We start from the raw sequence: 18,028 nt of genomic DNA, 5'->3' as shown, positions 1-18,028 counted from the left end.
GTAAATTAGTACAGTCACTGTGGAACTCAGAGGTTCCTCAGAAAACTACAAATTGGAGTACCATAGGACTCATGTATACCACTTCTTGGTATTTATCCAAAAGAATTGAAGTTAGCATACTTAAAGATGCATGCATAACCATGTTTATTGCAGCACAATTCACAATAGCCAAGTATGGAATCAGCCCATGTATCAGTCAACAGGAAAATGGTTGAAGAAAATGTATCTATCTTATCTATGTATCTATGTATCTATCTATCTATCGTGGGTTTTATTCAGTCATAAATTAGAACAAGATTATGTCATTTGCAGGAAAATGGATGGATCTGAAGACCGTCATGTTAAGTGAAATAAATCAGACTCAGAAAAACAAGTTTCATATGTTTTCTCTCAATTAGGGAAAGATAAAGAAAAGAAAAAGATGTCATGAAAGTAGAAGAGAGTGTTGGGGTAGAGGAAGGACAGAAGTAGGAGGCAGAAGGTGTGGTAATGGTAATGAGGAGTGAAACTGATCAAACTATGTTATGCATATATGCAAATATGCCAAAATGAAACTCACCACTCTGTATAATTAGTATGCATCAATAAAAATCAACAAAATCATTAATTTGTACAATTGTTTTGAATAACACATTAGAATGTTTCTTTAACAATGGTTACCTATTTATGCCTAATATATTATCAATGTCATATACTGAATGCATCTTAATTTGAGGTGAATTTGTAGCTTGGAAGAGAAAGTTTGTAATTTGTTTTATTTACTAATCAGTATTTTAGTCTTTACATAAATTTTAAGTGTTTTTTTTTTTTTTTTTTTTTTTGAGTTAATGTCTTATTAACTTGCCCAGGTTGACCTAAAACTCATTATCCTTCTGCTTTAGCCTCCTGAGTAGCTAGGATTATAGGCACATACCAGCATGCCAAGCTTAAATGTGGTGGGATTTTTTTTTTTTTTTTTTTTCAGTTTTTGTTTTTGTTTCTGTTTTTGGTACTGACGATCAAACCCAGGGCCTCATTCATGCTTGGCAAGCACTCTATCACTGAGTGACATCCTCAGCCATTTTCTAATTTTTATTTTGAGTCGGGGTCTCTCCTGACCTTGAACTTGCAATCCTCCTGTCTCAGTCTTCTGAGTAGCTGGAACTATGTGCCACTATGCCTGGCAAATGTGATGCTTTTAATAGTGTGTTTACTATCTTCCACAGAACATAAAAATTACTCATTCACATGGAAATTAAACAGCAATCAAGGGAAGAGCTTTCTAGTTAAATTAAGGTGAAAAGCACAATGGTACTAATAGCTAATATTGGTCTTTTATTTTGGTTAATCTGCCAGAGAAAAAATTTAAATGAGTAAACTAAATTATGTACATAATGAAGATACATAGCATTGCAGTGAGAATAAAAGGATTGCATTGAAAATTGCAGACTCCTGCAAGTTGTGTGTTAGAGAAAAAAAAATCAGACAGGTAGAAAAGATTTTGATACAATGGATCTTAATGAGGTATTAGAACTTCTCTACTCCCTGACTCCCTGCTATTCAGGACTGCTTCCTTTTCAGAGAAGGTGCACGTTTTGTTTTAGAAGTAAGTTGTGTAGCATTGATTATTATAATTGTTCCAGTTTAAAAGCATTGTTGCAGTGTAAACTATCCATTAAATCAAAGTTATTATGCTCTTCTACTTCACAGAGAAGTTTCATAATATCATATTATGTCCCTATTGAATTTAACTGTATACATTATTTTTAAATTTAGAAAATCTTATGTTATTGAATATTTAATTTTATGGAACACACTTTAAATGATAAAACCTAGAAATATGCTATATTTGAGAAAGGATCAATGAGCAAAAATGTTACATATCAAACAAGCTTGATCTTATATTATCATGTATTTTTTATCTTTTGCAGAAAATTACGTTTGGTTGATATAGAAGAATTTCACAATCGCCAGGATGCCTTGGAACTCTCAAGTTTTCAGAGTATTGTCATGAAACACATGGAATCTGCCAAAGAGACTTTGTTTAAAATGTAAAGTTTTGAAATCTCATATAGGAAAGCATAAGTTTATAAATGTAATTGATGGGATATTGCATTTTAACTGCTTTTAGAAAATCCCATTTCAACAAGTTTTAAATCATTTCTATTAGAGAATGAAATAGGTCTTTAATTGCCTTGGTCTATCCAGATATTCTACACATCATAACTTGTGCTGAAACTAAAATGATTATAACTGATAGTTGCTTTTTTCTAACTATCTGGTTTCTGCCTCTGCTTGGGGAGTGGTATTGGATACCATGCAGGAATGATCATGAACTAATCATTTACGAGATAGTTATCTTACATCTACATGCAAAGTGCTGGGTCTCTTCCATTTTGATTTTGGATGAGGGATGCAGAAGAGTTTAAAGAATGACTCAGAAGGAAAATATGTTCTTTAAATGAGCTTACAGTTTCAACAGAGATTATATTTAGATTTGTTAAATGATAATTAAACAGCTCCTTGATTGTCCCTTCAAAATGGAATAGACACATATGATATTGATGTTTTACTTGGTAAAAACATAGGAAATAGTTGCTCCCATGGATCATATTTCTAATAAATATAATATTAAGATTAGATCAAATTTAAAATATCACATGAAACTTACACCATGATTTCCAAAAGTTAACTTAGAAAGTTAAGTTGATCATTTAAAATTAATCTTTTTTCTCCAATAAGTTAGAATCAAATTCTTTAATATTACTTTGGAAGAACTTTAGCTTTTTATTTCATATTATATTTAGTTATAATAAAAAGAGAGGAGAGGTGAAGAATAAAATTGCATAACTAGTTGCAGAGAAGAAAATGTCCTCTTAAGAACATGATGCAAATAAGTTATCTTGAACCATGACTTCAGGGTTATACACTAGGAATACATTACCACTATAAATTTTAGTAAAATTGATGTCAAAGTACAGAGGAGAGTGCAAACCCTTACTGAATCATTGTTGCTGGTGAAAAATGTAGATTGATTAGCTTTATCTCTTGATGCTTCCTGATTGATTCTAGGGGAAGAACTTGCTGACCACACTTTAGTGAGCCAGAATGTGTTTATCACGGCTAAGAGGCAGAACATTAGCTCAGAGTGGAAACACAGTTAGCAAATGATTAATTAAGACATCTATCTACCCCAAACCCAGAGGAATTTTCTTAGTCCGCATCCTTCACTTTTACTCAGCAGTTACCACAGGTGGTCACATAGCTTTCTGGAACCCTCTGTTTGCCCCTGTGCTTATCTGGTTCTTCTCCACTGTCTCATTTTTTTGTCTGCTTAATCTTGCTATCTCCTAAAAGTCCCAGGTCTTTTTGTTGCTCTCTTTTTCATATTCTTTTGACCGTTCATCTCAGCTGTCTGAAGATCTTGTTTTCTGAGCTCTTGGCCCTTATTAACAATTACATACTGAATATCTCAGTTGAATATCATGTCAGTACCTGAATCTCAGCATATTCATAACAATGCCTAGTTCTTTCTTCCAAACCTATTCTTTCTCTTCTGGACCATTCTTAGGGCAACTTGAAAATCTTGTGACTTTTTTTTGCCTCTTTTGCTCATTGTCTCTTTACCCTTACCTGAGTTTTCCTATTTTTTTTTCATTTTTTATTGTTTTTTTTTTTCTTTATTTGTTCTTTTTAGTTATATATGACAGTAGAATGCACGTTGACATATCATACATACCTGGAGTATAACTTCCCATTATTATGGTTGTACATAATGTGGAATTACACTGGTCATGTATTCATATATGAACATAGGAAAGTTATGTCCAATTCATTTTGCTGTCTTTCCTGTTCACGTCTCCCTTTTATTCCTCTGAATCCCATCTGTCCAATCTGGTGAATCTCCTCTTATTGCTCCCCACCAGTCTATTGTGAGTCAGCATCCACATATCAGAGAAAACCTTAGGCCTTTGATTTTTTGGGGATTGGCTTATTTCATTTAGCATGATAGTCTCCATTTCCATCCATTTACTGGTAAAAGCCATAATTTCATTCTTCTTCCTGGCTGAGTAACATTCTATTGTGTATATGTACCACATTTTCATTTTCTTAATCCATTTATTGGTTGAAGGGCACCTAGGTTAGTTCTATAGCTTGGCTATTATGAATTGAGCAGCTATGAACATTTATGTGGCTGCATCACTATAGAATGCTGATTTTAAGTCCTTTGGGTATATGCTGAGGAGTGGGATAACTGGGTCAAATGGTGGTTCCATTCCAAGTTTTCTGAGGAATGTCCATACTGCTTTCCAGAGTGGTTGCACCAATTTTCAGTCCAACCAGCAATGTTTGAGTGAACCTTTTCCCTCATATTCTCACTAACATTTATTCTTGATAATTGCCATTCTGACAGAAGTGAGATGGAATCTCAGTTTAGTTTTAATTTGCATTCTCTAATTGCTAGAGATGTCAAACATTTTTTCATATATTTGTTGACCAGTCATATTTCTTCTTCTGTGAAGTGTGTGTTCAGTTCCTTTTCCCATTTATTGATTGGATTATTTATTTATTCATTTTTTGTTGTTGAGTTTTTTGAGTTCTTTGTATATCCTGGGGATTAATGCTCTACCTGAGGTGCAGGTGGCAGAAATTTTCTCCCATTCTATAGGCTCTCACTTCAGGTTCTTGATTGTTTCCTTTGCTGTGAAGAAGCTTTTTATTTTTATCCCATCCCATTTATTGATTCTTGATTTAACTTCTTGCGCTTTAGGGATCTTATCAAGGAAGTTGGTTCCTGAACCAACAAAATGGAGATTTGGGCCTACATTTTCTTTTAGTGGGTGCAGGGTCTCTGGTCTAATTCCTAGATCCTTGATCCTCTTTGAGTTGAGTTTTGTTCAGGGAGAGAAATAGGGGTCTGATTTCATTTTGTTACATATGGATTTCCAGTTTTCCCAGCACCATATGTTTAAAAATCTATCTTTTCTCCAATGTATGTTTTTGGCACCTTTGTCTAATGGTCTTCATATCACTTTTAGTGTCAATATCATACTTTTTTTTTTTTTTTTTTTAACTAAAGCACTGAAGTATAATTTAAGGCCTAGTATTGTGATGCCTTCTGCTTTACTTTTCTTGCTGAGGATTGCTTTGGCTATTCTGGGCCTGTTATTTTTCCAAATGAATTTCATGATTGCATTTTCTCTTTCTATGAAGGACATCAGCAGAACCTTAATAGGAATTACATATATCCATAGAATACTTTTTGTAGTGTGGCCATTTTGACAATATCAATTCTGACTATTCAAGAACATGGGAGATTGTCCCATCTTCTAAGGTCTTCGATTTCTTTCTTTAGAGTTCTGTAGTTTTCATCATAGAGGTCTTTTACCTCTTTTGTTAGATTGATTCCCAAGTATTTTATTTTTTATTGAGGCTATTGAAATTGGGATAGTTTTCCTAATTTCTCTTTCAATTGATTAATCAGTGATGTATAGTAATACAGTTGATTTATAGATGTTCATTTTATGTCTTGCTACTTTGCTGAATTCACTTGTGAATTCTAGAAGTTTTCTAGTAGAGTTTTTTGGGTTTTCTAAATATAGAATCATGCTGTTGGCACGTAGTGATAGTTTGAGTTATTCTTTTTCTATTTGTGTCCCTTTAATTTCCTTCTTCTGTCTAATTGCTTTGGTAATTTAGAGTTTGCAGGATTATATTGAATAGGAGTGGTGAAAGAGGGCATCCCTGTCTTGTTCCAGTTTTTAAAGGGAATGCTTTCACTTTTTCTACATTTAGAATGATGTTGGCCTTGGGTTCAGCATATATAGCTTTTACGATGTTGAGGTATGTTCTTACTATCTCTAGTTTTTCTTGTGTTTTGAATATGAATGGATGCTGTATATTGTCAAATGCTTTTTCTGCACCTATTGAGATAATCATGTGATTCTCATCTTATAAGTCTATTGATGTGATAAATTATGTTTAATGATTTCAATATGTTAAACCAACCTTGCATCCCTGGGATGAACCCCACTTGATCATGATGCACTATCTTTTAAATATGTTTTTGTATGCAATTTGCCTGAATTTTATTAAGAATTTTTGCATCTATGTTCATCAGGGATATTGGTCTGAAGATTTCTTTCCTTGACATATCTTTGTCTGGTTTTAATATCAGGGTGATACTAACTTCATAGATTGAGCTTGGAAGGGTTCCCTCCTTTCCTATTTCATGGAATAATTTGAGGAGGATTGGTATAATTATTCTTTGAAGGTCTGGTAGAACTTGACTGAGAATTAATCTGGTCCTGGGCTTTTCTTTCTTGGTAGGTTTTTTTTTGTTTGTTTGTTTGATTCATTCTGTTATTTTTTCCCTTCCCCCCACCCCCACCCCTCTTTACCCTCTATACAGTAGTTCCTTCCTCCATACTTTCCCCCCTCCCTATCCCTAACTCTAACCCTAACACTAACTCTTGGTAGGTTTTTGATGGCATCTTCAATTTCATGTCTTCATGTTCAACTTTCTATGTCTTCCTGATTCAATTTGGTAGATCATATGTCTGAGTCAACTGGGTAGCTCATATGTCTATAAAAATTTGTTGATGTTTTCAAGATTTTCTATTTATTAGAGTATAAATTTTCAAAATAGTTTCTTATTATTGTCTATATTTTAGCAGTGTCTGTTGTGATATTTCCTTTTTCATCAGGAATTTTAGTAATTTGAGTTTTCTCTGTCTTCATTAGCTTGGCAAACAGTTTATCAATTTTATTTATTTTTCAGAGGAACAATTTTTTTGTGTGTATGTTTTGAACATTTTTGCTTCAATTTCATTGATTTCAGCTCTGCATTTTAATTATTTCTTGTCTTCAGCTTTTGGTGTTGATTTGTTATTATTTCTCTAGGGCTTTAAGATGTAATGTTAAGTTATTTATTTATTTAGTGGTGCTTGGGATTGAACCCAGGGCCTTGTGTTTGACAGGAAAGCACTCTATTAACTGAGCTGTATCCATAGCCCTCTATTGTTTTGACGAATGATCTCAATGCGATGAACTTTCCTCTTAGCAATGGCTTCACAGTGTCCCAGAGATTTTTTTTTTAATATATTTTTTTTAGATGTCAACAGTTCTTTTGTTTTATTTATTTATTTATATGTGATGCTGAGGATCGAACCCAGGACCTCACACATGCCAGGCAAGCACTCTACCACTGAGCCACAAATCCAGCCCCAGTCCCAGATATTTTGATAAGTTGTATCTTTATTTGTCTAATTTTTAAAATTTTATCCCTAATTTCTTCTATTATCCATTGGTCATTCAGTAGTGTATTATTTAGTCTCCAGGTGTTAGAGTAGTTTCTAATTTTTATTTTATCATGGATTTATAATTTCTTTCCATTATGATCTGATAGAATGCAAGATATTATCTCAATTTTTTGTATTTGCTAAGAGTTTCTTTGTGGCCTAAGATATGATCTTTTATTAAAGAAGGATCTGTGTGCTGCTGAAGAAAGCACATTCAGTCATTGATGGATGAAATATTCTATATATGTCTATTAAGTCTAAATTATTAATTTTATTTTTTAGTTCTATAGCTTCTTGATTTAGTTTTTGTTCAGAGAAACTATCCAGCAGTGAAAGAGCTATGTTAAAGTCACCCAGGATTATTGCATTATGTTCTGTTTGATTCTTGACATTAAGAAGGGCTTTTTTGATATATATCAATGCTACATTGTTTGGGGCATAAATATTTATGATTGTTATGTCTTGTCGATATATAATTTCCTTAAGAAATATGAAATGTTATTCTTTCTCCCTTCTGAGTAACCTTGGCTTGAAGTCTGCTTTATCTGATATAAGGATAGAAACCCCTTCTTGTTTACAAGATCCATGTGAATGATATGTTTTTCCCCATCCTTTTATCTTCAGTTTTTGGATGTCTTTGCTTATGAGATGAGTCTCTTGGAGATAACATATTGTTGGGTCTTGTTTTCAATCTAATCTGCCAGTCTGTGTCTTTTGATTGATGGGTTTGGGACATTTCCATTCAATGTTATTATTGAGATATGATTTTTATTCCAGCATTTTGATTTATTTCTGGTTTCTAATTGAATTAATTTCTCCTTTGAACTATACTTCTAGTGTAGTTCTTCCCTTTGCTGGTTTTCACTTTTAATTTTCATTTCTTCTTCATGAAATATTTTTTTGAGAATGTTTTATAGTGCAGGCTTTCTAGTTGTGAATTTGTTTACTTTTTGTTTATCAAGGAAGGTTTTTATTTCATCATCAATTCTTTTATAGTGCAGGCTTTCTAGTTGTGAATTTGTTTACTTTTTGTTTATCAAGGAAGGTTTTTATTTCATCATCAATTCTTGGCTGGCATTCATTTTCTTTCAGAGTATGATATATATTATTCCAAGACCTCCCATCTTTGAGGGTCTGGATTGAGAAGTCAGCTGAGATTTGGATTCATTTCCCTCTAAACATGACTTGTCATTTTTCTCTGGGAGCCTTTAAAATGCTGTCCTTATTCTGCATGTTAGTCATTTTCATAATAATGTGACTTGGTGTGGGTCTGTTGTAATATTTGGGGTCCTGCAAGCCATTTGTAGGTTTCCATTTCATTCTTTAGGTTTAGGAAATTTTCTGATACTATTTCATTGAAAATATTGTGCATTTCTTTGGTTTGTATCTCTGAGCCTTTATTTATCCCAATAAGTCTTAAATTTGGTCTTTTCATGTTATCCCATATTTCTTGGAAGTTCTGTTCATGGTCTCTTAACATCTTGTCTCCATGGTCAACTTTATTTTCAAGATTGTGTATTTTGTCTTCATTGCTTGAAACTATCTTCCAAGTGGTCTAGTCTGTTGGTGATGCTTTCCATTGAATTTTTAATTTGGTTTCTTGATTCCTTCATTTCAAGGATTTCTGCTTGATTTTTTTTTCAGAATCTCTTTATTAAGTGATTTTTCACTTCCTGTATTTGCTGTCTGATATCACTCTTTACATTGTCCTTTATCTCACAGATTAGTTTATCTATGTACATTCTAAACTCCTTCTCTGAACAGAAATGGATTTTGTTATTGAAGTATCTTGGTTTGTTTGGGGCAATTTGTTCCCTTGCTTTTTCATGTTGTTTCTGTGCCTACCCATCTAAGAGTCCCTGTAGATTTATAGTGTCCTAAAAATTTGAAATGTATCAAACTTCCTAGTCCTCAAAAAGTTGATCCATGAAAAATAACTGATTTCAAAAATGCTAGAAGTGAGAAAAGAAAAAGAAAACCAAATATGAATATGTGTAAATGTTCATGAACCATTAAAGGTCACAATTAAGCAGAGAAAATAAAAAAGAAAAAAAAATCCTGATGAAAAGTTAAAGAATTGTTTCTATAGAAGTTCAAGAGATTCTCTCAGTTTTCCTTCTCAGCAGTTGGGTGGGTTTGTCTGGAGTATGATTCTTATTCCACCCTCAGGGTGGGGTTTCTAGGGTGAGAGAGGTAATCCTGTAGGCAGAACTCCTGGAGAAGGGGTTTAATCTTAGGTAGGCTCCAGGCTCTTTGCTGCATACCAGTTGGTCTGGAGATTTTGAATCAATGCACATCCAGTGCCCAGCAATTGCCCATTCATGCTTGCAGACTGCAGCCCAGGGATCTCTCCTGGCTTCTGCTGGTGTGGTGAAGAAGCCAATTCTTAGTCTACTGTATCACCTGAAGACCCCAAGTTTTCTGGTCTCCAGTTCAGTCTTTAAACTTAATCTTTCCCACCTTGCCTTTTGGAATTCCTGGCTAGGAATGTCTCTCCCAGGTAGTCCTGCAAGTGGCCAGTTTAGAGGGGGAGGGGGAGAGCTGAGTGTGTTTCTACAACCAGTTGTCCCCTGTGTAAACCTCTCTCCACATTTGATTTTTCTCCTGGTCTCTTAGGCACACTCTACATCATGCAGTGTGGATTGTCCAGGCCTGTATTTTGGGCCAAACTTGGGTTTGTCAGGAGTCGACTCCCTCAGCTGCTGGCCCTGGCACTGCAGCTGCAAAATTGTTCTTCCTTTGTCTTCTGCTCGCTGCCAGGAAAGATATAGGTTCTTTCCCATACAAGCTATTGTGCAGCACACCTTTCAGTTTAGTTAGGCAGTTTCCCCTATCTCCAAACTCTGCACCCAGACACACCCCTGTCCTCCCCCAAATGTGGGTTTCTTTAATTCCTTTGTCCCTCCACTGTGCTCCCAAAGGGACTGTTCTGGTTGGAGCAGCAGTGGTTATGGTGCTGGAGATTTCTGGCTTATTCTATTATAGCCAACTTCCAGAGTCCCCGATGTACTTTGAGTGTCCAGTATTAAATTCCAGTAAAGTCTCCCCCCTCCCCACTTGTTTTGTTCACCTACCTTGCTGAGAAGATGCCTGTCTGCCTTCTTGGTTTTATGCCATGGAGCAGCCAGCAAAATCCTGATCTATTCCACTATCTTGAAACCTCCTTTCCTACTTTTTTTTTTTTTTAACAATTAAGATATACTTCACTTATCATAAAATGTGTATAGTCTGTGGTTTATATATATTTACAAAGTGTGCAACCATACCACTAAATCCAGAATGCTTTCCCCACCCCAGAAGAAGTTCTGTGTCTGTTAGAGATTACTTCCAATTCATCCCTGTACAAGAACCTAGTAACCACAATGCAGTTTTTGTCTGTATGGATTTCCCAATTCTGAGGATTTCATCTAAGTGGAATGATACAATATGTGGCCATTTATTTTCTGTTTTTTTCATAGAAGACACATTTTCAAGGTTCATCCATGGCATAAAGCATGTATCAATACTTCATTTCTTCTCATGGCCAAATAATACTACATTGTACAGATAAACCACATTTTGTTTATCCATTCATCAATTGATAGACATTGGGTGATTTTCACCTTTTGACTATTTTGAATAATGCTTCTATGAACAATCATTTTGTTTAAACATGTTTTCCATATACATACCTAGGAGTGGAATTGCTGGTTATATATGTTAATTCTATGTTTAATTCTTTCAGGAACTGCCACGATGTTTTCCAAAAGGACCGTAGGATTTTACATTCTTTGATTTCTCCACATCTTTGCCAATACCTATTGTCCATATTTCTGATTATAACCATCCTGAGTTATACTCATCCTGATGAGTGTGTCAGTGGTATCTCACTGTGGTTTTGATTTGCATTTCCTTAATGACAATTAAGTTGAGCATCTTTTATAAGCTTATTGTCAACTTATTTATCTTCTATGGATAAATGTTTATTCAGATCCTTTACTCATTAAATATTGGGTTATCTGAGTTTTTATTGTTGAGTTTTAAGAGTTCTTTTTATATTCGGGATACTAAACCCTCATTAGTTCTGATTTTCCCATTTTGCAAATATTTTTCCCATTATGTGAGCTTTCCTTTAACTTTCTTGCAAGTGAATTTAATGTACAAATATTTTTACTTCTGAGGAAGTATAAGGTATTATCTTGTTTGGTTCCTTGTGCTCTTGCTATCATATATAAGAAACTGGTGCCTAATCCAATATTACAAAGATTTACTGGTTTACATCTTTTTCCCTAAAAGTTCCAGTTTTAGCTTTTACATTTCAGTCTTTTTTGACCATTAAAACTGGTCCATTTTGAATTAATTTTTCTATATGGTATGAGGTAGGGGTCCAAGTCAATTATTGTTATTATCATCATCATCATTTTTGTACTGGGGATTGAACTCAGGGGCACTTGATCACCGAGACACATCTCTAGCCCTCTTTTGTATTTTATTTAGAGACAGGGTCTCCCTGAGTTGCTCAGTGCCTCACTTTTACTGAGACTGACTTTGAAGTCGTGATCCTCCTACCTCAGGCTCCAGAGCCGGCTGGTGCCACTTGCAATTGGCTCAAGCCAGTTATTTTGCATGTGAATATACAATAATTCTAGCACTATTTGTGCACGTCTTTTCTTCATTGAACATCCTTGACACCATTGTACATAATAATTTTACTGTATATATTAGGGTTTATTTCTGAGATCTCTATTCTGCTCCTATGTTCTACTTGTGTGCCTTTATGCCAGTACGAAACTGTTTTGATTTCTGTAGCTTTGTAAGTTTTGAAATAGGAAGTGTGAATCCTCTAATTTTGTTCTGTTTCAGGACTACTTTGGTTGTTCTCAGGTGTTTGTATTTCCACATGCATTTTAATATTAACTTCTCTGTCTTTGTGTTTTTTTTTTGTTTTTTTTTTTGTTTTTTTTTAAAGGGCCACTGACATTTTGATAGGGAATTCATTGAATCTGCAAATCAATTTTGGGAATATTGCCATTTTAATAATATTGAGTGTTCCAGTCTGGGATAGGGAGATGTCTTTCCACTTACTGAGTTCTTTAATTTCTTTCAACCATGTTTTGTGATTTTTTTTTCAGTATACAAGTTTTACTATTTCTTTAGTGTCATTTTTCTAAGTGTTTTATTTTTGTTGCTATTGTAAATGGGATTATTTTCTTAACTTTATTTTCAAATTGATTTTTCTGTTTTTATTTTTGGCACGGACTATTTATGGCTTTATATAAGATCATATCATCTTCAAATAGAGGTAGCTTTACGTCTTCCTTTTGGATCTGGATTTTTCCTCCTTTTTCTTGCCTAATTTCCCTAGCTAGACCCTCAGTTACAATGCTGAGAAGTGACAAGAGCAGACATCCTTGTTTTATTCCTGATTTTAAGGGGAAAGCTTTCAGTCTTTCACTTTTAATTTAGCTGTGTGGTTAACTTTATCAAGCTGAGAAAGTTCTCTTTTCTTAATTTCTTGAGTGTCTTTATCATGAATTAATGGTAGATTTTGTCAAATGGCTTTTCTTCTTTGGACTACTATGGTATGATGCATTGATATTCATATAATAAGTGAACTTGCATTCCTGAAGCAAGTCCTACGTGGTCATGTAGTATAATTTTTTTTAATATATGCTGCTGGATTTGGTTTGTAATAATTTTCTTCTTCTTGTGGCACTTTACTTATGTCTGGTTTTAGTACTAGGATAATACTGGTTTCATAGAGTGAGTTAGAAAGTATTCCTTTTGCTTATCTTTTATGGTTTTTGAAGAATTGGTATTAAACCATCATGGTTCCTGGCCTTTTAAAAGTTTTTAGGAAGATGTTTAATGATTGACTAAATCTCTTTATTTGTTATAGATATATTCATATTTTCTAGAACTTGTTCAATTTTATAGATTACCAAATTTGTTGGCTTGTAATTTTTCTTTATATTCCCTTATAATTTTTGGTATTCTCTTAGGTATTAATGTCCTCTTTTCCATCCCTTGTTTTAATGATTTGAGTCTTCTCTCCTTTTTCTTGGTCAGGCTACCTATAAGTTTGTCATTTTAGGGATATTTTCAAAGAATTCACTTTGGAGTTTGTTGATTTTTTTTTTTCTACTCTCTATTTTGTTTTCATTTAAATCATTTTTTCCTCCCTTCCTATTTTGAATTTAGTTTGCATTTCTTTTATAATTTCTGGTGTAAATTTACTTTATTAAGTTGAGATTTTCTTGCTTTTAATGTGGGTGTTTACAGCTACAAAGTTCCCTCTGATCACTGATTTTGTTCCCCCCATTAATTTTGGCATATTATATTTTCATGTTCATTCACTTTAAAGTACTTTCTAATTTCCCATATGATTTCCTTTTTAACATATCGGTCATTTAGGAATGTGTTGTTTTATTTGTACATAATAGTAAATTTCCAAGTGTCCTTCTACTATTGACTTCTCATTTTGTATTTCAACTCTTTCATATTTATTGAAACTTATATGATGATTACCAACTATTTTCTTTCAGAGGCATCTTTCATGTGTACCCCTTCATCTTATTTCTCATTGCGACACCTTTGGTGGGCCCTTTTCACCTCCCATGTAGGCTTTGTAAAATCTGAATAGCTTCTCTATTCCTTTGTCTCTGGCATTTCCTTCTCTCAATCCTGTCCTATAAACCACTGTCAGATGAATCTTAAAATACCCCAGTTTAGTATCTCCCATTTGTTAATGAAATAAGCTCATATTTCTTTTTATTGTTTTAAAACTATTTCCAACTGTTATTACAGAATGTTCAGTTGTACAGGGCATCTTAAAGAATAGTATAATGAATATGGCAAATGTCCCACCTAACTCAATTTTTAATTTTTTTCCATTTTTTTAAAATTGTAAATCTATATTTCTTAACCTACCTTTTAAGATTTTCTGCAACATAAACCTACCTTTAACCTTTTCATGGTTTTGGAAATAATTGTGATTAATAAAACAGAATATAACTTGTATGACTTAGTGTGTAATAGTTTTTACCACTGTTAAAAATATATATATGGATTAAATCTGATGTGTTTTATCTCCTTTTTAGCCAACTACTGATTTTTAAAATACTTTTAAAAAATTGGTCAGATGAGGATGCTAGGAAAATTTGAAAGTTGTTTAACTGCTTCCCTCTTATACTCTATCAATTTCAGCACTGTTATCTTTACATACATAATCGTAATAATCAAATGAACAGTTAAGGAGATTAAAATGAAATATGGACCTCTTATACACCAGCAGCATAATAATTATATTTACGATGTTTGACACAGCTCATTTCCAAAGAAGTCTTTCTTCTGTCCTTCAGATCCTCACCTCAGTATCCCTTCCTCCATGAAATCTTCACTCTTGCCTTTTTGGAAGTGATCTCTTTCTTCTGAATGCATCCCAATCTTTATTCTCATTACATCTTCCTTTTGTATTTCTTTTGTATTTCCCTCTTTTCCTTCTCTTACTTATAAGTACTTTGAGAACTGTGAAATACTTTGTACTCCAATGTTTTGCACATAAGAGGGAATTATAACTATTTTGAAGATAAAGAGTAAATGGATTTTTTTAAAATGCATTTAGTCATCCTTTTTAAGTCTCTACAGACCCAAACTTATTTTGTCTTTTGCCCAAACCTACAGGTAGCATCTCAGTTTCCTTCCTTGATTTAGCACCGTCCTCTCTTTATATTTCCCGCTTGTCCTCTTTATGTGTTGCTTTACCAGTGAGATACCTCACCATAGAAGCGTCTACCCAGGCTTCATCTGAGTGTCTGTCTCAAGTTCTTGGTTTTAATTCCAAAGTTCTGCAAAAGTCCTCATGGACTTTCCTACACTTGTTTTTTCTCATTTTCTAGTGTATTATCTCTATTATCTGTTATCTCAGACAGTGAAATAAGAGATATTATCACTACCTATCCACTTATTTTACTTTTTATCCTATGTCCACTTCAGATCTTTTTTCTCAGGGCTTTCTTATTCTTATTTCTATCTATTCTTTGACAAAATTGCCATCTTCACTATAAAACCGTTCTTCATTACTTAAATGAAAAATGATCTTCTCTGTCCTTTGACTTTATACCTGTTTTTGTTGAAGGCACATTGCCTGTATTATTGTGAGAATACGAATGATGTCATCTCTTTTTTATGTCTCCTGGAACACTATTCCTAGCACATAAGTAGACATTTAATACATATTTGTTAAAAGGATAAATAAGAATATTTAAAACTTAGTTGTCTCTCTTGGAACATTCAGGTGACTCCTGAAATTATATTAACTACTTTAAAAAATCCATTGTCTCTCATGAAAGAAGGTACCAGTATTTCCTAATCCTGTAGCATTGGCCAGTAGTTTTACAAGCTGAAAACTTGACTTGTTATCATCATGATTTATCTCTATATGAAATTGCCTGATTACTCTTTTATTGTGTATTTTAAACTCTTTTTCAGACCAGTCACTCTTTCAGGATTTCATACTAAGAGAAATGTCAAAATAAAATATATGACTTTGTTGATTTGTATTTCATCAATTGTGAAACTGAAAAGCATGAAATACTAAGTGGGTTTAACTTGGTATAAGCTCTGCCTAGATTTAATCAGTTGTTCACATTATAGTTTTAAACTAACAGATATATTCCTTGGAGAGCATTTAAGAGACTGGAGAGAAGTATCTCATGATAGCCAATAAAGTTAGTTCTCATATTTCTTCAAAAACTGCTGGAATCATAGTTCCAGGAGTTAGATTTATGTCTTACAGCATCACATCAATGAGTCATTTTCTATTAGTTATGATTTAAAATTTCTTTTCTTAGGAGAAATGAAATATTCTAGCACTTACATTTCTGAGAGTGGATAATGTCACTTGGCAATATACCTCTTTATGAAGACCTTTGGATGTCTAGAAATTACGGTTAATGCTAAATGTAAAAGGAGTAATTCACTGAGAGTATTGACTTTTAAAAGTCTTTTGTTCTTTCAAGGTGGTTTCCAGAAGTACAGAATATTTATTACCAAGGTAATAAAAAAAAGCAATTGCCAACCAGTGACAACAGTGCCAAATTGGAATCTTTTTTCAACTGTGCTGCTACACTTATGACTTTACAGCTGCAGGACCTCACTTTAGCCTCCATGCAGGATTTCACAGACTTAATTGCACAACCCCCTGTAAGTATGGTTCAGTTACACTGATCAGCATTTAGTAACTTTCTTATTTTTAATTCTTTCAGAGAGGAAAATGATAAAATATGTTTACCAAGAGCAGAATACATCTTTAGATCTGTTATGCTTATTTATTAAACAAAAACGTTGGTGTCAAAAAAAGCTGGTGTCAGATAGTGAGTTCAAAGCCGGCCTCAGGAAAAGCAAGGCACTAAGCAGCACAACGAGACCTTGTCTCTAAATAAAATACAAAATAGGGCTGAGGATGTGGCTCAGTGTCAAGTGCCCTTGTGTTCAGTCCCTGGTACCCCCGCAAAATGTGTCAACCTGCATATTTGGGATATATGATTATTATCACTGAAGATTAAGGGAAATAAGTAAAATAATTCCATTATTAGGAAATCTAGGTCATAAAGGTTGCGGAGAGTTTTCATGAGAAGAATTTTCTCTTTCTAGAAGAAGGTTCTATTAGTTATAGAGTAAACAGAATCTTGGAATTGGAATGTTTCTCCCTGGCACTCGTTCTTGAGATCCTAAAGCCCATTACTAAGCATGGTCTGTTTTTTTTTTTTTTTTTTTTTTTTTAATACTTTGACCCTGTAGTTAACCTATAGGCCAAGTGGATAATAGATGCCAACTAATCTAGTTTGTAATCACTCTTGCTCTCTCCATTAAAGCTCTTCCTGGATTAACTGTCTAAGATGAAAGAGGAAATGTGGGTGGGTTCCCATGTATTCTGATTAGAACTGGTGCACTCTTTATCACTATACGTATATAGACACATATATATATGTGGTTGTTTATAGTTAAATATATTACAGTTATATATACATATACATATGTAAATTTTTATTTTTTGTAGGATTCTGTTAGAGCTTTTGAACATCCAGGTTTCATCATGAGACTGATTCTTGAGCATGATGCCATTACGTTTGAACCTGACTTTAATGACTATATAGATATCTTTGTAAATATTTATGCTATCATGATTAAGGCTGTCAGTTCTGTGCCAAGAGTTGAGACAAAATTGTATTCTAAGTGGGTAAGTAACAAGGAACTTCTGATTGCTTTAATTTGCATAATGATATTCACTTCAAATAACTTCTGGAAGGTGTAGACAGGTGTCTTTTGTTTCATAGACTATGAATGGCTTAGTGACATTGGCTTATAAGAAAACTTTATTTAAAAAATACATTTTCCATCAGCATCTCTTACACATATGTATTTTTCTAGTCTACTGTTCCACTGAGGGAAGGAGTTAAAGTTGTGATGGGGTTTGAAGCAGTTGATGAGTGTTTGCTGTGGTCTCAGACTGTTTGCTGTAGCATTCATTCATTTTGTAGACCTCTATTATATTTTTCTAGCTTGTAAAACTGTCCTTTGGTTGATTACCCTTCTTGTACACATTTTTCCACAAATAGTGAGCTCCTGTCTGTATGTTTTCAATTCATAGATCCCATCTACGACTTTTCAACAGTCATTGCACTTTAGTTCATTAAATAAGCATGCCTGAAGACTGCTTAGCTTACAAGTTTTCCAAGGTTGTAATTCCAAATATAGTTTTCTTCTGT

At 33.7% G+C, this 18,028-nt stretch overlaps 1 protein-coding gene across 4 annotated transcripts in view; it reads left to right on the top strand.

Moving 5' to 3' along the window:
• Positions 1 to 18,028, top strand: part of DNAH7 (dynein axonemal heavy chain 7) — a 350,205-nt gene that overhangs the window by 81,606 nt on the left and 250,571 nt on the right. For all 4 annotated transcript variants that reach the window (XM_079132564.1, XM_079132563.1, XM_079132565.1 and 1 more), the window contains 3 exons: positions 1,911 to 2,030; positions 16,280 to 16,463; positions 17,320 to 17,499. In XM_079132564.1, the coding sequence (XP_078988690.1) occupies positions 1,911 to 2,030; positions 16,280 to 16,463; positions 17,320 to 17,499 (484 nt within the window). The remainder of the gene's footprint in view (positions 1 to 1,910; positions 2,031 to 16,279; positions 16,464 to 17,319; positions 17,500 to 18,028) is intronic.

Source organism: Sciurus vulgaris (genome assembly GCF_902686455.1).
Source record: "Sciurus vulgaris genome assembly, chromosome: 3".
Taxonomy (NCBI): domain Eukaryota; kingdom Metazoa; phylum Chordata; class Mammalia; order Rodentia; family Sciuridae; genus Sciurus; species Sciurus vulgaris.
The sequence above is the reverse complement of the archived record's forward strand: the minus strand, read 5'-3'. Positions and strand labels throughout refer to the sequence as shown.